At 38.4% G+C, this 19,391-nt stretch overlaps 2 protein-coding genes and 1 long non-coding RNA gene across 4 annotated transcripts in view; 1 reads left to right on the top strand and 2 right to left on the bottom strand.

Moving 5' to 3' along the window:
• Nucleotides 1-885: 885 nt before the first annotated feature.
• On the bottom strand, nucleotides 886-7,291 carry LOC146381717 (receptor-type tyrosine-protein phosphatase H-like). Its single transcript, XM_084938636.1, has 9 exons — nucleotides 7,277-7,291; nucleotides 7,041-7,103; nucleotides 6,801-6,891; nucleotides 6,613-6,689; nucleotides 6,300-6,434; nucleotides 6,017-6,139; nucleotides 5,659-5,819; nucleotides 2,751-2,886; nucleotides 886-1,056 (listed from the first exon to the last, which is right to left on the bottom strand). Exons 1-9 carry the CDS (start codon nucleotides 7,289-7,291, stop codon nucleotides 886-888), a joined length of 972 nt encoding a protein of 323 aa, XP_084794762.1.
• A 93-nt stretch (nucleotides 7,292-7,384) lies between these two features.
• Nucleotides 7,385-7,889, bottom strand: LOC146381716 (uncharacterized). The gene is made up of 3 exons (XR_014801152.1): nucleotides 7,778-7,889; nucleotides 7,522-7,615; nucleotides 7,385-7,438 (listed from the first exon to the last, which is right to left on the bottom strand). It is a non-coding gene; the product is annotated as an uncharacterized LOC146381716 (long non-coding RNA).
• Nucleotides 7,890-17,608: 9,719 nt separating this feature from the next.
• LOC146381714 (testisin-like) overlaps nucleotides 17,609-19,391 on the top strand; it is a 28,715-nt gene continuing 26,932 nt past the window's right edge. Inside the window, exons 1-6 of one of the 2 annotated variants that reach the window (XM_084937858.1) lie at nucleotides 17,609-17,709; nucleotides 17,865-17,885; nucleotides 18,079-18,241; nucleotides 18,509-18,777; nucleotides 18,866-19,011; nucleotides 19,089-19,332. In XM_084937858.1, coding sequence (XP_084793984.1) covers nucleotides 17,655-17,709; nucleotides 17,865-17,885; nucleotides 18,079-18,241; nucleotides 18,509-18,777; nucleotides 18,866-19,011; nucleotides 19,089-19,332 — 898 coding nt within the window. In that variant the 5' untranslated portion in view covers nucleotides 17,609-17,654. The remainder of the gene's footprint in view (nucleotides 17,710-17,864; nucleotides 17,886-18,078; nucleotides 18,242-18,508; nucleotides 18,778-18,865; nucleotides 19,012-19,088; nucleotides 19,333-19,391) is intronic. The other variant, XM_084937859.1, reaches the window with a different exon arrangement.

Here is a 19,391-nt window from a genome sequence, read left to right as displayed (position 1 = left end):
CCAAAAGCAGACTAACAGGCAAGACTTAAACTCACAAACACAGCTTTATTGCAAAATTAAACTAAAACTAAACTGGAATTCTGGAACCTAAACATACAGAGAAACACACCAGCAAATAGACAGCCATGAGTGAAGGAGAATGCAAATGGACTGAGGGAAACAGAGGCTTAAATACACAGTACAACGACGAGGAAACAGAAAATACATGCGGAACAGAGCTGAGACAAATTAGACATGACGGCACCAGGGAACCAAAACTAAACACACTGAACATGGAACACAAGACCTTCACAATAGAACAGGAAATGAATGAATGACTGACACATGAGTTTGACAGAGGAGTGGAGGAAAGGAAGACGAAAGGGAGAAAGGGAACACGAGGGAGAGAGAGGAGACATGATGGGCTCAGGAAACATAGAATGGAACAGAAGGAGAGAGACCAGACGCAACAGCTCATACAAACACATAAACACAGACACAGAGGGAGACACACAGAAGGCAAAGACACAAGGGGAAACCTAATAACCCAACAACTAAACAGGGAGTATAAAGAAATTCAAAACAGAATAACTAAGACTATTAATGAACCTGAATATAAACCATAATACAAAATATCACTAGAATAGAAGAAACTCAACATGATGGGTGAAAAGGACCCAGAACCATGACATTTTTAACATTCCCAAGTCATCAGAGGGCTATTTTCTCACACAAAAACAACAACAACAATTATAATATCACACATTTAGAAGCGATGCAAACTAAATAAGATCTGAAGTGTAGTTAAGATGTAATAGTTTGCATTATTAAGTTTAAAACCAAAATATTGCTCATAGACAAATAGTTTTTCATCAGGTGCATAAAAGATTAAGTGCAGGGTTAATACTAGGCATTTACATTGTGCCGACGGAGCTCTTGGAGTGCAGTGGCATTGACGTATATGCTGTCTGGCGTCTCGTATGTGTTCTCACATATATCCTCATAAATGTTCTCTTCATTCGTGTCTTTTGGTTGCAGACTGTCCATAATGCACTGGTGCAGGAAAATGTACTGGGACTGAAAAGGAAATACCAGAAGTTGTTGGTTATTTGAAATGCAGAACTTCTGCCTGTAAATATCATAATACTTTCTTTCAACATTGCAGCACAGTTTCAAAAATAAAGCATTCGATTTTTTTTTAATAAACAAAAAGGTCCAACAAGCTTTGTTTTATGAAAACAAATTTTTAGCTCTCCTACTTAAAAAGATGTAGACATAGACACAAAGAAAAATACTGTCCAGAATGTCACAAACAGGACTGTAATAACATTTCAATCAAGTGTTTTGCTGTAGAGGTGGGCTTGAATAATGTAAAATCAATTCATTAAAATCCTGCATCGATTTTGAAATATAATTATATTTTTCCCGAAACGCCAGAATCTCAGGTTAAACCTCACAAAATTTCAACAATCACCAAACAGCTAAAACAGTAAATGAGAGCAGGTACAGGGATTCTGCACAAAGACGTAAACACAAAGCGCGGACCCGCCGATGGATCAGAAGCAGTGAGATGTACCCTTTCTCACCCGACGGCACGGGCAGGGTCGGGGCTGAAAGCCGACAGCTCACTGATTCCCCTCCGTCGGCGGATCCGCGCTTTGTATTTACGCCCTTTTTGCGCTAGATTCAGAAGCTGCAGGTTTTTATCTCTCTCCAAACAATATTGACTGAACCAGCAGCAAATGAAGATCCAAACTATGCTTCACATTTCGCTTCACGTAAACATTGTCATGAATTAGTTTTGCTCCCACCACAATAAAATCACACTTCATGCAGAGCTCGCTGTCTCTCTCTACGAACAGTTTCCCATCTAAAAATCTTTTTTCTGCATTATTCTCTTGCTTATTATGCACAAGTCTACCGTTGTTTACAGCGCTGTCGACCGCTGCTTTTTTCCCTTTTACTTGCTTCCGAAAAGAAAGCCTCATTTCTGCTGTTCAATAGGCTACTGAACAAATTTAAACTTTTAAAAATTATCCAAAATTGCAAAACGCAGCTGTGTCTCTAATAAAACCTCTGCTTCACTTCAGCAGCATCAGGTAATGTTCAGATGTTGATTAATGACTTTATTTCATTTTTGATCTACTGCAGAATATTTTTAAGGTTATCTGCTATAAAATCCCAGGCAAGGAAAGTCGCCTTCATGTTTTTCTGTGTTTTTTCCTCAGTTACTTTGACACAAAGGCATCTGCTGTGATGCTTACACTTTTGATAAATTCTCGCAAGTGTCAGCTTTCTTTTTATAGATATAAAAATATGGAAATGTACTGATACGTGATCAGAATTATAATATTTCTGACTGAGGCTAAATTTCCCTGATTCAAATCAAATCAAATCGTGGATCGAATCAATTCGGGACCATGTGAATCGGAATCAAATCGCCCTATTTTGCTATAACATGTACAATGAACAAACTGGGCATTAAAGATTTTTTTTAAATATTTTAAGGAGTCATCTGTTCAAGTGTACAAAGTTTGAAAACAGAAATTGAACAATAGAAAAAATCTTTCAAACTCATATTTTAAGATGAAAGGATGGACAATAAGGACCTCAATTTAAAAAAAAACAAACAAACAAAAAAAACAACTGCATATCTTATGATGAATAAAATGCTGTCTGTGTGTTGTTTCACCAGCTGTGACTATAAAGAAATACACGGTTAGCTAAATAAGGAAGTGGTGGCTCAATCAGAAGCAGTTTAACACAGTTACCTCCGTCTGCACCATGTACGGTCGGCTCAGTCTCATCTTGTGTACGAAGGCATTGATGCCGACCGCTTCTTCTTTCTCCAGCTGCTGAAGCAGCACATCCAGGGAAATGATAGTGCCAGTTCTCCCGACTCCAGCACTAAGAGAGACACAAGCATCATAATAAGATAGCAAAAGGTTTTTAAGGTCACATAGAAAGCTCTCATCACTGTGTCTGTGCCAAAGTTATTGTAGTTAACAAAAACTAAACTAGAACCTATAACTAGATGTGAAAACAATGTGGAAAACAATACTGTACACAACAACAACAAGCTTCAATAAAATTATAGAGGAAATGTCTTTAATTATAGTCTTTGTCCCTTTGGTCAAATTTGTCATCACGGCCTGCTCAGTAAGGCTTTAGTGCATGTGTTTGCAATTTGTAATGTAATGTCTGTTCAAAACTTTTAAAAATATACCCCTGACAAATACCCTAAATGTTATAATTATTAAAAAAAAAACCCACAGAAACTAATGAAAGCTTAAATAAAACGGAACATTTCAAAAGAGTAAAAACCAAAGTGAAACTAGTAAATGCAAAATGAAACTAAAGTGAGCTGAAAACAAGACATCAAGACAGAAAGAAAAATGGATTAGAAAACACAAAACCTGAACGACACTGTTCTGTCACAAAAGACACACTTACACTTTTAATCACAGACAGGAGTGTTTGGGAATGTGATACCAACCCTTCACCTGCTCCTAATACGCTGCCTCGAAACATCACATTATATTTTTACAGTATCAGTCAGACACTGTCTGTGCTGTGTCTCTATAAAGTCTCACATATAGTAGAGTTTATATGTGAGTACGTAGTAATTTATAATGTTGTGGTTAATTGAATGCCTCCTCTGCAGATCCCAGAAGAGGTCTAACTATAACTGTATAACTGCATGTTGTATTCTACAAAGTCACTGGAGCACAATTGTGTCGTTGGTGGTATTTATATTTATGGGAATGATCCCAATTTGTTTCAGTGAGTTTTCATAATCTTACAGGATTGAAGGCCACAGACGGAAAGAAGTAAATATTAGGATGAACTAGTTGCTCCTAACTGAAGATCTTTAAGCTCAGCACTTATACAAAAAATGACCTTTAATAAATTATGATTTAATATTAGTAAATTCTTTATGCTGACCAAATTTATGGTCTCCAGCTTTTATGTCACTTCTTCTTAATCTAATGTGAATGAGACTAAAGAAAGCGTGCCTGGCAAAACAAAAAACACCTGGATTTAACCAAGCAAATAGTCAATAGCTTTCCCATTCATACTTACTGCAGTAATCAGTAATAATGTTTAATAATTTTGGCAACCAATAGCTTATTTAACCCTAACCCTGAAGTAGCATCTTATTTCTTAAGCGGTTATTTAGGAAGACATATCCTGTAGTAATGAAAAATATGTTAGTCCATTTCAGAAAGGTCAAATTACTGGCCTCCATCAAGCAAAGAAATATAATTGCTGAAACTCCTAAAATGGGTTAAGACATTTCCAAAGCATTAAAAAAAATTATAATATAATAAAATATAAAAATTAATATTAAAATCTGGAGAGAAAGTAATGAGCCATCATCTTTTGAGAGTAAATATGGTTGCAAAATATTCTTGAATGATTGTGATTTGAGCTCAGTTAAATGTTTGGTGAAACCAAATCATAAAAAACAAAACAAAATACAAAACTATTTGACTTGCTTTCACCACTCAGTTCAAAAAACAGCAGCCGTGTGTGTGTGTGTTTGCGCGTGCGTATGTGTGTGTCTGTGGGGTCATTAGTGATAATTCAATAGGATAGGCACCATCAATGTTGAAAACTATAAATATGTTTTAGAGCAACACTTTCAGATAAATATCCCAGAGGTCCTGCAAGTGGCCCTTTTACCTTCTTTTACTTTACTTTTATTACTTTTAATAGGCCATTTAGAGGATCTCTTGGAACTTAGGACTGTTAGATTGAAATTGTTAAATGTTGTCATTGTGTTACTTAAATTTGTAAGCCTTGCCTTAAATTGTATGATCAAAGACATTCTTCTGTTTCTGTTCCCATCCCCAGCCTGTTGAATGGTGAGGGAGGTAATTAGCTGTAGTGTTTAACTGTAGAGACATCCTATGTGAAAATTCTCTGTCCTTATTTAGTGAGTATGTTTTACTTCCTGCCATTTATGTCCTCACCTGTATATGGTAAACCGTTGGAGGAAGCTAAGCCAGATAAAGGGGTGAGGGGAGATGACCCTTTGTGATCAGCAGGACATCACACAAACACACACACACACACACATATACGTGCTTGCACATACACACACACACACACACACACATACACAGGCTTGTATATGCATACACACACATGCACACACACACAGTGCCTTAGTTTTATGACGCACCACAGGGTGGTTTTACAATGGGTGTTTGTGAAACTGTGGGTGCTGGTTCTTTGGAGTCGTTTGAGGTCGAGGGCAGGAGTGCTGCCGTTCGGCTCCCCTTGCTATATAGCATGTGAAAACCGGTTGAGCTGTTCTGCCTTGCATTCTTCATGGGTGATAAGTCTGAACTAGCGGGCCTGCTGAAGCGCAGACTCAACAAGGACCATTCACTTTTATAGTTTAGCTACTCAGTTCTCTTAGATGTTTATAGGCTCTTAAAAGAAGAGGGGCGCTGTCCCAACTTTATTGACTTGTGTTGCTGCCATCAAATTTAAAATGAGCTGATATTTATTGTTGGAATTTGGGTTGTAAGTGATGTGAGTTTACCTAAGTTTGTTGACAAGATCATCTAAAGTAAAGGTGGTCCAGTATTAGAGTGTGTGACTTTAGCTGGGTGGATATTGTATAAAAGCAACCCTGCACCCATGTAAAAGGAAACACTTATTTCATACCTGGAGTGAACCACAGTTGGTGCTTTGCCCCCTTCTCTCTCTATGTGCTGTCTCACCAGTCCTCTGAACTGGATCAGGACCTCTGTGCACTCTGGGACTCCATGATCAGGCCAGGCGGTAAAGTGGAAATGTTTAACTGTCCGTTCTTCTGAGATTTTTCTCTGTGAGGAACATTCATATACAGTTACTTTAGGCCTATGTCTTGATATACAGCATAATATTTTAGGTATCAATCAACCATTATTCTTTTAAAAGCAACATTAACAGCTAAAGCCTTCAATGTTTTCTATTTATGTTTTCTAGCCTTACTTAGTACCATCTACACACACACTCAGAAGATATAAGTAAGTTTTTATACATCTTTCAGGTTGAATTCTCTCAGCGTCCAGTTGGTCTCCTGTTGCTTAGATCTCATGGTTACCAACAGCTCTCCATAAAGGCATGACTTGCTGTCTGCAGGCCAGTATTGTTCACACTTGGTCTAGAAAAATGAACAAAAAGCAACAAAATACACGTACAAAATGTATATTAATCATAGATCTTGATCTGTTCTTTGTGAAGTGACCAGCATGTTTCCTCATGACAAAAACTTCATTGAAAGACTAGCAATAAAACATTTTAAGATTTTCCTGAAGACTTACCCGCCCTCCTTCAATGCAGTTGGTTACCATAACGATCCTCTTAACTCTTTGTTCCCAAATCATTCTCCAGAAATCATTAACAGTAGAGGGCAGAGGGCCCTGAGTGGCAATGTACTCTCTGTTACTGCTGTAGCCCTGAAAAGCAGTGGACAAAGTTAATATGTAGACTAATTTAGCTTGTATATCTTCTGCTCGTTATAGAAATTAAAAAAGAAAGCTCATGAAATCACACAAAGGTGCTTGTTTATATGATCTCTGTATGGTGTAGTTATAAAGAGATCTTCACTGAACTTTATCTTAATGTAACACTTACCGGCATGTAGTTGGCATTGATATAGTCTGAAATTCCATCAGGATCTGATGTAGTTAGCTTCACACGACACCAGTCATCTAATATGAGAAAACAGGTGATTTAACTCCAGTGCACCTCCAGTAGACCTGACATAGACTGCTAGAATGAGCTCACAACAGCACGGTTCAACAGTCAGAGGAGAGACTCACATGGCAAGACGTTATTGAAACGATTCTTCGCTTTGTTTTCAGGTAGAATAGCAGTCTTTCGTGTCTGGTCTGTTCCAACAGGAGCGAGGCACTGCATGAACGCAGCAGATAACAAAGCATGAAACGGAGATATTGGCCATCATAAAACAAATAAAATGGTAAGATATAAAACAGTAAAGATACAAAAACAGGAACACACAGAAGCAGAAGAGGAAAAAAAATCTTGATCTTTTTATGCACCTCATATTCTTCGCTGAAGCCTCTGTTCTCATCCAAACTCAGCTGATGGAAGTGGTCCGGAAACTTTGCAGCAGGAATAGATCTAAAAATAAATAAATAAATAAAACATAAAAAAAAGTAGAATTAATCTTACCTTTGTTTTGACCTAATTTTTTGCCGAATTTACCGGAGGAATCCACCCGAGGGATTAATAAAGTTTTATCTAATCTAATCTAATGAAATAATAAAAATTATACGATAGTGATTGACATTAATGATTCCCTCTCAAACGTATTAATTAATTTTTTGCCTTAATTAATGTTTTTCTTCATTGTGGGTAATTGTCATTGTAAAGAAACACTTACTTGCTCTGTGTGTTTGGTACTTTGGATCCACCAATGAATGAAGACTTCTTTCTGCTGCAGGATCGAATTTAAGACATTAAATTTGATAAATGTCTTGATTTAATCTACTTTACTCTTGTCAGTGAAGTGAGACCCACCTAATAATATCTGGTCTTTTGAGGAAAATGAAGACAACCAGAGCGACCAGGAGACCAAAAAGAAGCACACCAAATACGGACCCTGCAATAACTCCTAAAGAGAGCAAAAGCATAGTTAAAATGCAACAAAGTTAAAAAGTTTAGAGGTTTATTTTTACACTTGAGTGAAATGAAACGATTTGTAATCAAGTCAAAGTTGAAAATACTGTATACTGTTATGAAGCAGTAACATGGTAATATAGTTACTTTTACTCACCCCTTGGATCAGTCTGACAGTAAAAAACATGCGGTTCAGAACTCCTCACCCCAGACAGTGAAGTTACAGACACCTTATATTTATTGGCAGGTTGGAATCCATCGATTATGATCTCAGTTTCAGGACTAGCTACTGTGTGAGTCTTTCCAGCCACATTCACCTCCGCATTGGTCCACTCGCCCTCTGGGTCTGTCCATTTAATAAGAACAGAGTATCCAGCTGCCCAGTACTCACAGTGAGCATTTAGATTAGGAGGAACTGAGTAAAACAAGAAAAAGGTTTTACAATCACAACTAAAGCAGAAAATATATGACTTATAGTAAGTATAATTAAACTTTTTATACTATAAAAAAGAGTGTATGAAAACTGCCTGTAATTTTAAAATTAGTTTTCAACTAGAAAGATTATTTGCCTTATGTTGAATTCAAAGCAGTCCTCTTATTTTAAACATTTTATAATTTTGGGGATTTTCATATAAAAACTAAAAATAAAGACCTCAACATTGACACATTAGATATTGAAAGAAATACTTATTTTCTGCTTAAAGCTTTCTTGAGCTAATTTATCAGAACAGATTCAACAAAATTATATTGACTATTGACATATTTTATTGAGCTCACCCACCAGTCTCCGTTTTTCTCGCCATGTCTATATGAGAGTAATCGCCGAATAAGATATTTATACATTATTTATATATCTATACAATATCTGTCTAGTTACACTTTTAATTCCAGTCTTTAAGTGATTAAATGGTGTATATTGGTCTTTAAAATTCACAGCAAAAATAGTAATGAAAGATGTGGTATTGTTTTCTTTTACACATGTGAGTGTAATAAATAGAAAGGTAGTATCAAAAACATTAATTCAGTAATTACAAATGATTCTGGTTCATAAGAAAATAGAATCCTGGCGCTTCCCATGCATACTGAAAACATATTAATGCCCTCCATTGCAGATTTCACATTTTTCAAAACCATCCTCTGGATTGGACTCATTTACAGGCCAGCTTTGGCCTGTAGCCAGAAGGGCAGAACGACAGACTAGCACTAAGTTCACATAATAAATAAATAAATAATAAGGAAGAGAGACTAATTGGCTTGCTGAAGGTGGGCAAGAAGATAATGGAATCAGAGTGATGATAACAGAATTAAATTTAGATAAGTATAGAACATGTAAAGTGTAAACACTCTGGAATCCAGGCAGACACGAGAGCACAGACTTCTTGAACTTTCTGTAGCATAATCAATCAAAAGTAAAAGAAAATACAAATCTAAAAAATACAATCATTTTATGCTTCCTGGCTTCACTTTTTAATAACTTCGAGGGTATGGAAATCTGTTCAGTGTGGTAACGTTTGTAGAATTCAAATCACTGGCCCTCTAAACTGTCATTTGAATAATGTTGGTGTGTCATCCTAGGCCGGGTTTCAGTCACATCAAATCAGCTGGTCAAGTCATTCTCTATGACTTAACTAACTTTGACTGTAATCAAAGCTTTCCATAACATGACTGTTGTCATTTTATTTCACCCAAAATTAGTCAGAATTTCCTGAGAAGGTAGCCTGGGATTCATCACCAGCAGACTAACTTGTAAACATGGTGAGATTATATCAAATTTAAGTGATTTCTGTAGATATACACTGACCAACATTACACTAACCTTATTATAAAAATATATCAGTTTATATGTTGTGTTATTTTTAGTAACAAATAAGTAATCTTTTCCACTGCTGAAAACTTTTTGTTTTTATGTAGCTTCCAAAAAGATGGCAGTTCATGACTGACTGGACACCTCAAACGAAATTACGCAATAATTTCTCATGAAAATTTCTCATTTCATTATTTCCTCTTTTTCTTAATCACCACAGTTTTCTTCCTGATAGTTTTCCAATTTAACACTAGTGACATATCTTGAACTCTTCACTTCTCTATACTTCTCTTTTGTAACAAATTTAGACCAGAGATAACTAAGTTTGACTTTAGCATGTTTTATTTTGGCTCAAACAGTGGAGTGGGGTAAAAATATGAAGGTTAATGCTTTGCATTTTACTGCAGGTGAAAGAGTATACACAGCTTGTCCTTGTGGCATGTGCACAATAACTCTCCTATAAACCTCTTTCAGATTTTAATGACTGATTAGTTGCATGAACTACTAAAAGTAACGTTGTCTTCTAATTCTGTTTTCCCAACTACCTTGTTGGAAACGGTACAGGTTACAGTGAAAACAGCTACTGTGTTGATGTCTTGATGTCACAAATGTGCTCACACATTGAGCTTACACAAGTAAAACAGCAGAAAGAAGATGAAAAAGTAAATTCATGACACAGTTCTGGTGTGAAGACTCAAAACACAAAATCACACAAAAGTGCAAATTGCTCTGATTAACACAAGGTCATTGCCATGATGTAAAAAAGTGCTGATTATGTACATTTTTTCTCCAAATAGCACCAAAAATGTTAGCTAATCCTGGCTATATTTAGTTATTTTCCTATTCTGGTTGAACTGGGCTTTCTTTGCATTTGCTGTGCACAGCAGACGTCCAGTGAACAAGTTAGAAGGATTTTATCTGTCAATGGTAAACAGCCCATATTCAGTTACAATATATTTATGAAGTGATTATAACTCAGCCTTTTACTGAGTTGAAAATTGTGTTTCACAATGAGGTAGTAAAATAACACACACACACACACACACACACAAATGTATATATATAAAAATGCTCCCTCGCCCCTGCGGGCAGTCTTTATCCTTCAAGCTCAGGTCCTCTACCAGAGGCCTGGGAGCTTGAGAGTCCTGTGTAGTATCTTAGCTGTTCCTAGGACTGCGCTCTTCTGGACAGAGATCTCGGATGTTCTTCATGGGATCTGCTGGAGCCACTCACCTAGCTTGGGAGTCACTGCACCTAGTGCTCTGATTACCACTGGGACCACCGTCACCTTCACCCTCCACATCTTCTCAAGCTCTCCTCTGAGCCCTTGGTAATTCTGCAGCTTCTTGTGTTACTTCTTCCTGATGTTGCTGTCATTCAGTATCGCTATGTCAATCACTACAGCCATCTTTCTCTGCTTGTCCAACACTACTATGTCCAGCTGGATAGCCATCACCATTTTGTCCATCTGTATCTGGAAGTCCCACAGTATCTTAGCTCGGTCATTCTCGGCCACCCTAGGGAGTTTCTCCCATTTTGACCTCAGGACTTCGAAGCCATACTCGGCACAGATGTTTCTGTATACTATTCTGGCCACTTGGTTATGGCGTTCCATGTATGCCTTGCCTGCTAGCATCTTGCACCCTGCTGTTATGTGCTGGATTGTCTCAGGGGCATCTTTACACAGCCTGCACCTTGGGTCTTACCTGGTGTGATAGACCCCAGCCTCTATGGATCTTGTGTTCAGAGCTTGTTCCTGTGCTGCCATGATTAGCGCCTCTGTGCTGTATTTCAGTCCAGCTTTGTCCAGCCACTGGTAGGATTTCTGTATGTCAGTTACTTCCTCTGTTCTTCCATGATGGTTCCCCCTCCTCTTCCTTTTTCTTGGGTTTCTGCTGCCTGAGGTATTCGCTGATCACGCAGTCTGTTGGGGCCATCTTACTGATGTATACATGGATGTTTGTTGTCTCATCCTGGACTGTGGTGCTGACACTCACTAGTCCCCGGCTTCCTTCCTTGTGCTTACCATACAGCCTCAGGGTGCTGGACTTGGGGTGAAACCCTTCATGTATGGCCAGGAGCTTCTTTGTCTTGATTTCAGTGGCTTCTATCTCCTCCTTTGACCAGCGTATTATGCCAGCAGGGTACCTGGCCATGGGCAGGGTGTAGGTGTTGATAGCCCTTATTCTTACCGTTCAGCTGACTCCTCAAGACTTGCCTGACCCTCTTCAGGTACTTGGTGGTTGCAGCTTTCCTAGCGGGCGCCTCGTCGTTCCCATTTGCCTGTGGGATTCCCAGGTACTTGTAGCTGTCCTCAATGTCTGCAATGTTGCCTTTTGGTAGTTCAAGCCCCCTCAGTTTTTCCCTCTCTTTGGGAAAAACCATCCAACTACACTTCTCCAATCTGAATTGACCCTGTGCACGAGAAAATGCTAACTTCCTGGTTTGAGACCGGATGTGGGGTTGTACATTTCCGGTAGCTTTACTTTGCGGTCAATCGCTACTGCGAAAATGTACTCCAAAATCATGTCCAAAACTCGAAAACGGAAAGATCGCGTTAAGTTACAAAGAGCAGAAGGTGGGAACACTCACCACTGTTGTGTCATAAAAAATCTAATGATCAATTTTGACGTTTAAAGAGTTTAGATCGATCAGTTGTTTACATCACTCTTCTGCAGCAGAAGACACATCGTCCACATTCAGAAGCACATCTCTGTATAGTGACTGGTCTTATGATTTAAACAGGCAAATGTTCAGCATTCAAACTACAGGTGAAGAATAGTCAAACCAGATGTTTCCCCGTTATGTCGATATCAGCTAGTCAAGTACACACCTACACAGCATGTTAACAAACCGTGAAAAAAGCCACACAAAAAATGAATGATTGCTGGTAAGGGTTTCTATACATTAGTATTTACGAAGGGTATGTTGTGACTTACCTTCAAAATTACAGCGGTCCCTCGCTATAACGCGGTTCACCTTTCACCTCGCTGTTTCACAGATTTTTTAATGCAAGTTTGCATGCTTTTTTTTTACGTCACATTGTGTCCTGCGTCCTGATCGCTGCAGACGATCTCCTACCGTGACGTCTCTCCTGTACAGTACAGAATCGCTGCATCGATCGCTAGCAGTGTGACTCTGAAGTGCAGTACTGTATGTCCACGATGTCCACGAAACGTTTTGCACCGTCAAAAAATACAATTGGCTACTTGATTTCACCTATCGCTGGTTATTTTTAGAACATAACACCCGCGATAAACGAGGGACAGCTGAGAAATATAACATTTGAATCCCTTTTCTCTTTTGCTCTGAGGCACGGGGAAAAATATCGACAAGTCGATGAACATCATTTACAGATATATTGGGTAAATGCCCAAGACATCTATAGAAATGTAAATCGCCACTTGATTCATTCATTTGCTTAACTTGTTTTGGACCGTGAACAAGGCGTGAATAGGACACCGGAAACAAAGCTCCCCACAGGAGTTTCCGCACCGGAAGTAGCATATGCTAACGTGCACATAGTCAATAGTCATTCCGATGTCACTGCTGTATATCCTGGTGGTGTGGATCAATAAATCGATGGTCTCATTCACTCTTGGCATACAGCTTGATGTCATCCATGTAGAGAACATGGCTGATGACTGCTCCATTCCAAAGTCGGTATCCGTAGACAGTCTTTTTGATTATATCACTGAGGGGGCTCAGGCCTTTGCAGAACAGTAGTGGGGACAGTGCATCTCCTTGGTAGATCCTACACTTGATGGTGACTTATGAAGAAATATAACAGAAATATAAAGAACTGCTAAAAAAGCAAGCAGAAAAGCAAGAATAATGAGAAGAACTCGCAAAAAGTTGTAAGATCTAAAAGGTGTAGACTTAAAGTGCAGCAGAAAGCTTCTTCAGATAGATGATAAAATAGCACAGAAAAAAGATCTACAGAAACTGTGCCTGAAAAAGGAAAAAAAAAAAAAAAAAGTTGAGTTGATTGGAGGTGTGGTGCTTGTATTTGGAAGATTTTGCTGTGAACAGCCAACATGCAGTCAAATAGAAGGCAGGAGAATAAACCGGCTGTTCTCCACAGAACCATCGAAGGTGTACTCTGAGTGGCAGGGGAACAGTATGAGAACAGCATCTCAGACTCGACCAGACTGAGCAATACTGGAAGAGCATAAGGGAGAAGGAAGCAGGACAGAACAGCAATGCTTGGTGGCTAGTGGATCTACTAGCAGACCACAGCAACCTCCCTGAACTGAGTCTAGTGTGGACAAATGTCGAATGAAACACACAAAATTGTATGCAAACTAATACATACATATATATATAAATACATAGAATCAGAATTAGACCCCTAAAACATTACAAAGACACCTAATCCCCATATTTATCGCCTGTCTGCATGTGTGAGGACATGATAACAATCCACCCTCCCTAACCATCATCTTGTGACTGCTATTTTTAATTATAATGACCAAATCCAGTGATTTATATCATGAGCTGTCTTTTGCAGGAACAAGATGAATAACTCAACTAGCTGATGCCAGACTGTAGTGTTTTTTGTTTTGTTTTGGTTTTTTTTTTAGACTTTTCTTTTAGATAAGTCACACAGTACACTCAAAAAGTGTTTTCCCCCTAACATTTTGTCACATTTTGTCATGGGAAGCTCATCATACAATTGTGTAAATTCTTTTTTACATTCTACACTTAGAATGCCCCAGGGACAAATTCAATTTTCCATTTTCAATTCAATTTATTTATACAGCACCAATTCACAACAACAGTCACCTCAAGGCACTTTATATTGTAAGGTAGACCCTAGAATAATACATACAGACAAAAAAAACAACAACAATCATATGACCCACTATGAGGAAGAACCTTGGCGACAGTGGGGAGGAACATCTCCCTTTTAACAGGAAGAAACCTCCAGCAGAACCAGCCTCAGGGAGAGGCGGCCATCTGCCGCAAGCGGCTGGGGTGAGAGAAGGAAGACAGAACAAAAGACATGCTGTGGAAGAGATTAATAACAAGTATGTTTCAATGCAGAGAGGTCTATTAACATATAGTGAGTGAGAAAGGTGACTGAAGAAGAAATACTCAATACATCATGGGAATGCCCCAGCACCCTATTGCAGCATAACTAAGGGAGGATTCAGGGTCACCTGATCCAGCCCTAACTATATGCTTTTTAAAAAGGAAACTTTTAAGCCTAATCTTAAAAGTACAGATAGTGTCTGTCTCCCGAATCCAAACTGGATGCTGGTTCCACAGAAGAGGGGCCTGAAAACTAAAGGCTCTGCCTCTACTTTTAAATACTCCTGGAACAACAAGCCTGCAGTGCGAGAGCGAAGTGCTCTAGGTGATACGGTATTCACTATTTTGGATTAATTGAAGGCTTTTCAGGGAGTTTTTAGGACATCCTGATAATAACGAATTACAGTAGTCTAGCCTAGAAGTAATAATTGCATGAATTAGTTTTTCAGCGTGATTCTGAAACAGGATATTTCTAATTTTAGAGAGATTGTACAAATGGAAGAAAGCAATTCTACATATTTGTTTAATTGAAGGTGCATATCCTGGTCAAAAATAACTCCAAGGTTCCTCACAGTGTTACTGGAGGCCAAGGTAATGCCATTCAGAGTAAGAATCTGTTTAGAAACCATATTTCTAAGATTTCCAGGGGACAGTACAATAATCTCAATTGTATCTGAATTTAGAAGCAGAAAATTAGAGGTCATCCAGGTCCTGCAGTTTAATTAATTGCTGTGTGTTATCTGGCTTCACGGATAGATAAAGTTGAGTATCATCTGCATAGCAATGAAAATGCATGCTATGACTTCTGATGATACTGCCCAGGGGAAGCATGTATAATATAAACAGAATTGGTCCTAGCACGGAACCCTGTGGAACTCCATAATTAACCTTAGTGTGTGAAGAGGACTCTCCATTTACATGAACAAATTAGAGTCTATTAGATAGATACAAACCACTGCAGTGCAGTACTTGTAATACTCTATTGCTCTAATGCTCTAATCACTCTAATGGAATATTATGGTCAACAGAATCTAATGGTATCGAACACTGAAGAAGATTTGTAACATTTGTAACCTTCACTAAAGCTGTTTCTGTGCTGTGATGGGCTCTGAAACCTGACTTAAACTCTTCAAATAGGTCAGTCCTCAGCAGATGATCTGTTAGCTGTTTTATAACTACTTTCTCAAGAATTTCTGAGAAAAGCAAGGTTGGAGATTGGCCTATAATTAGCTAAGACTGCTGGGCCAAGAGATGGCGTTATAAGATGGCCTTATAAGTTCCAGTTTAACTACTGCCAGCTTGAAGGCCTGTGGTACATATCTAATTATTAGAGACTGGTTGGAGTAATTAATTGTGGGACTTCTTAGAGCAGTCTTGTAGGAATGGGGTCTAAAAGACATGTTGATGGTTTGGAGGAAGTAATTACTGAAATTAACTCAGACAGATCAATTGGAGAAAAAGACTCTAAATAAATGTTACTGAAAGTAGCTGTAGATAACATTACATCTGTGAGATGATTATGAGTAATTTTTTTCTCTAAAAATTACTCTTAAAATTAAAATTCTCTTAAAATTTTATTTGTGAAGAAGTACATGAAGTCATTACTAGCTAACGTTAAAGGAATGGTTGATAGGCCAAATTTTCAGTTTTGGGTTGGTGAATGGTCTGGCCTGCAGCTAGGGCAGTTCAGCACCTCGACTCGTCTTCTGCAAAGGTATGCCTTTGTAATCAGTGCAGTTTGTGGTTAAACATTGTCTTGCTAAAATATGCAAGGCCTTTTCTAAAAAAAGATGCCATCTGGATGGGAGCATACGTGTATATACTTTTCAGCATTAATTGTGTTTTTTCCAGATGTGAAAGTCACCAGTTCCATTAAACTGAGTGCTGACAACAAACCAGCAATTGAGAAACTTTTTTTTTTCTTTTTTATGGGTAGATTTCTTTAGTTTAAGACCTTCATTCTGGGCCTGTGGTACATTTAGAGTTCCAGATTTACCTTAATAATGTCTCTTTGCGTTTCTACATTCAGTTTCTGATCAGTCTTAACAGGTTTTAATTAGTTGAAAAACAATCCTATAACACAATGCTTTCACTGTTATGCTGAATTGTATTGAGCAGCTGATTATTGATGCCACACTCATCATGGTAGAACTGAGACCAAACATCTGACCACTGCCATAAATCTAAGATATGCTGGAGTGTTGTACTGAGATTGTTTACAGGATTTCTGAAGCTTAGTTGGAATGATCACCAGGTTCTTTGTTACTTCGAGAAGCCTATCAGACTACTTTCGTTGGCCATTGTGGCCATTCTTTATAGCCTTAGCAGATCTGTTGGTTGATATTGTGAATGTCTCAGAGCTCTGCAGAAAGTTGCTTCAGTCTCACGGTGCATTTGGCTTGGTTATCTTACAAAATATTTTAACATGGTTATAGCTGTATAAATCTTTGATTTCAGGCAGTTTAGAATATCAGAGGTGACTTTTTTAAAAAGTATTTTATAAACATCTATAGATATTATGTTTCTGTTTTGTAACCATGAAGTATGGAATGATTCATGACGAGGCAAAAAATTAACAGGAACAATTTTAGTGTTAGGGTGTAAAGGGAATTAGTCATAATGTTTTCTGAATGTGATGTAAATAGTTATCACATCATGACAACATGATACTGGATAGTCATTAAAACACATGACAAAACCAGTAAATATTTTGTCACTGAAATATCATTTTATGTCGATATACTAAACTGACTGACTTGTACAGAATTTCACCACAATCTCAGCAGATGACGCTGACTCAGTCTTTGGATATTTTACATATTTAATCTCCTTATTTGGTTCACAATCCACAGGGAGGTTTTTCGATGACTTTGAGAAGAACATTAATGTGGAAAGAAATACAGAACTGTAAAAAGGGCAGAAGTCTGTAACGAAAACTACTGCCAATATTCGTGTTTATTACAAATATGACATATAAAAAAAATTATATATATTTTTTAAATTGCACTGTGGTCTTTAAATCTTTGTCCCAGAAATTAAAGGTAGAAGGAAATGTTTCAGTGTTCTGGCTGTGGGGTGTGCACATGGGCAGGGCAAACATAGTGGCAGGTGACACTCTGCTTATATATTTGCCACTCACTGCTAGCTGGGTGACAAGTACAAAAAGAGGGACACACAAGAACTGTGAATTTACACAATGGCGTTGAGGCAGTGGACTCATTTATTTGCTTTGGTGAGCCTCCTGGCAGCAGGTAAGTCAGGCTTATGCCAACATGTGCATGCAACATAAATGTTTTGAATTAAAATATAAATGCAAATATATATTTTCACTTAAAACCTTTTAAAATAGGATCTCAAAATTATCTCCTCTCATGAACAACACTGATCCTGTTGTGTTTCTTTCCAGAATCAAATGCTCAGCCTGATGGTAGGTAAAACAACAGTTTATCTGATTAAAAAACCAAATCATTAATTAAAATTTATTATTTTTTAATATTAATTATGTATTTTAAAATAAAAAAATTAACAGGGATCCAGATAAAAACAGAAAAAATGTTTTCCGTGTTCCTACAATGATTTATGTTGCTTCTGAAGTTTGATCCTGATGATCTTTGTTTCAGTGTGTGGCACTGCTCCACTCAACGGCAGGATAGTGGGAGGTGAAGATGCTCCACCTGGATACTGGCCGTGGCAGGTCAGTGTGCAGCTACATGGTGAACATTTTTGTGGCGGTTCCCTCATCAACAAAGAGTGGGTGATGTCTGCTGCTCACTGCTTCTCTGGGTGAGTAACACAAACGTCTGCTTAATCTTTATACCTAAACGGATCCAGCTAGAACAGGACTTTGACTAATATTTGTCTAAAAAGGCAAATACCAGATTGGGAATTCTAAAAATTATGTAATTCCTGAAACATTTCATGAACATAAATGTTAAAATACTGACTCAGGCTTTCTTACTCTTCCAGCTCAAATGCAGCATAATGACAAATGTTTACAGTACATTTTTTTGTCAAAACTACTATATTTTCTTTTCATTTCTATAACTTTAGTTCAAATCCCTCTTGGTGGACGGTTTCTCTTGGTCTTCAGAGCCTGCAGGGTGAAAATCCAAATAAGGTGTCCAGAAATGTTGTCAAAATCATTTTGCACCCAAACTATGACAGTGAGGCCTACGACAATGACATCGCTCTGCTCAGACTCTCCTCACCAGTCAGATTCACTGACTACATCAGACCTGTGTGCCTGGCAGCGAGTGGCAGTGTGTTCAACAATGGCACCGATAGCTGGGTGACTGGCTGGGGTGCAGTCAAGGAGGGAGGTGAGGCTGTTGTTGGTGTTTCAGTGTTCATGTGGTCTGTGGTTCATTGGTTTGTGTGTAAACAGCTCCTCATCTTTCTTCCCATCAGTGGCCTTACCCTTCCCTCAAACGCTGCAAGAAGTGGAGGTGCCAGTTGTGGGAAACAGACAGTGTAACTGCCTGAATGGAGTGGGCACAGTCACAGACAACATGATCTGTGCTGGTGTTCTGGCAGGAGGCAAAGACTCATGTCAGGTAGGCTTCCTCATCTCATTTGATTACATAATCAGGTGTTTCAAAGATTCTCAGATGTGTCCTCTTCATCTCTACAGAGAGACTCTGGAGGTGCAATGGTAAGTAAACAGGGCTCTGTTTGGGTCCAGTCTGGAATTGTAAGTTTTGGTTTTGGTTGTGCTCGGCCCAATCTGCCAGGAGTCTACTCCAGAGTGTCCCGTTACCAGTCCTGGATCAAGTCCCGCATTTGCTCTAATAGGCCAGGATTTGTGCGGTTCATCTCCAGCGGGCTGGATCCTGACAGCAACTACACCTGTCCTGGTCCTCTAACAAGACCCTCAAGTGAGTCTGAATATGAATGGAAAAAATAAATATATATATAGCTTTCAGATTGTGTTTGG

Source organism: Perissodus microlepis, chromosome 8, assembly GCF_051167445.1.
Source record: "Perissodus microlepis isolate ML-2025 ecotype Zambia chromosome 8, ASM5116744v1, whole genome shotgun sequence".
Classification (NCBI taxonomy): domain Eukaryota; kingdom Metazoa; phylum Chordata; class Actinopteri; order Cichliformes; family Cichlidae; genus Perissodus; species Perissodus microlepis.
This window is presented reverse-complemented; position numbering and strand designations above follow the sequence as displayed.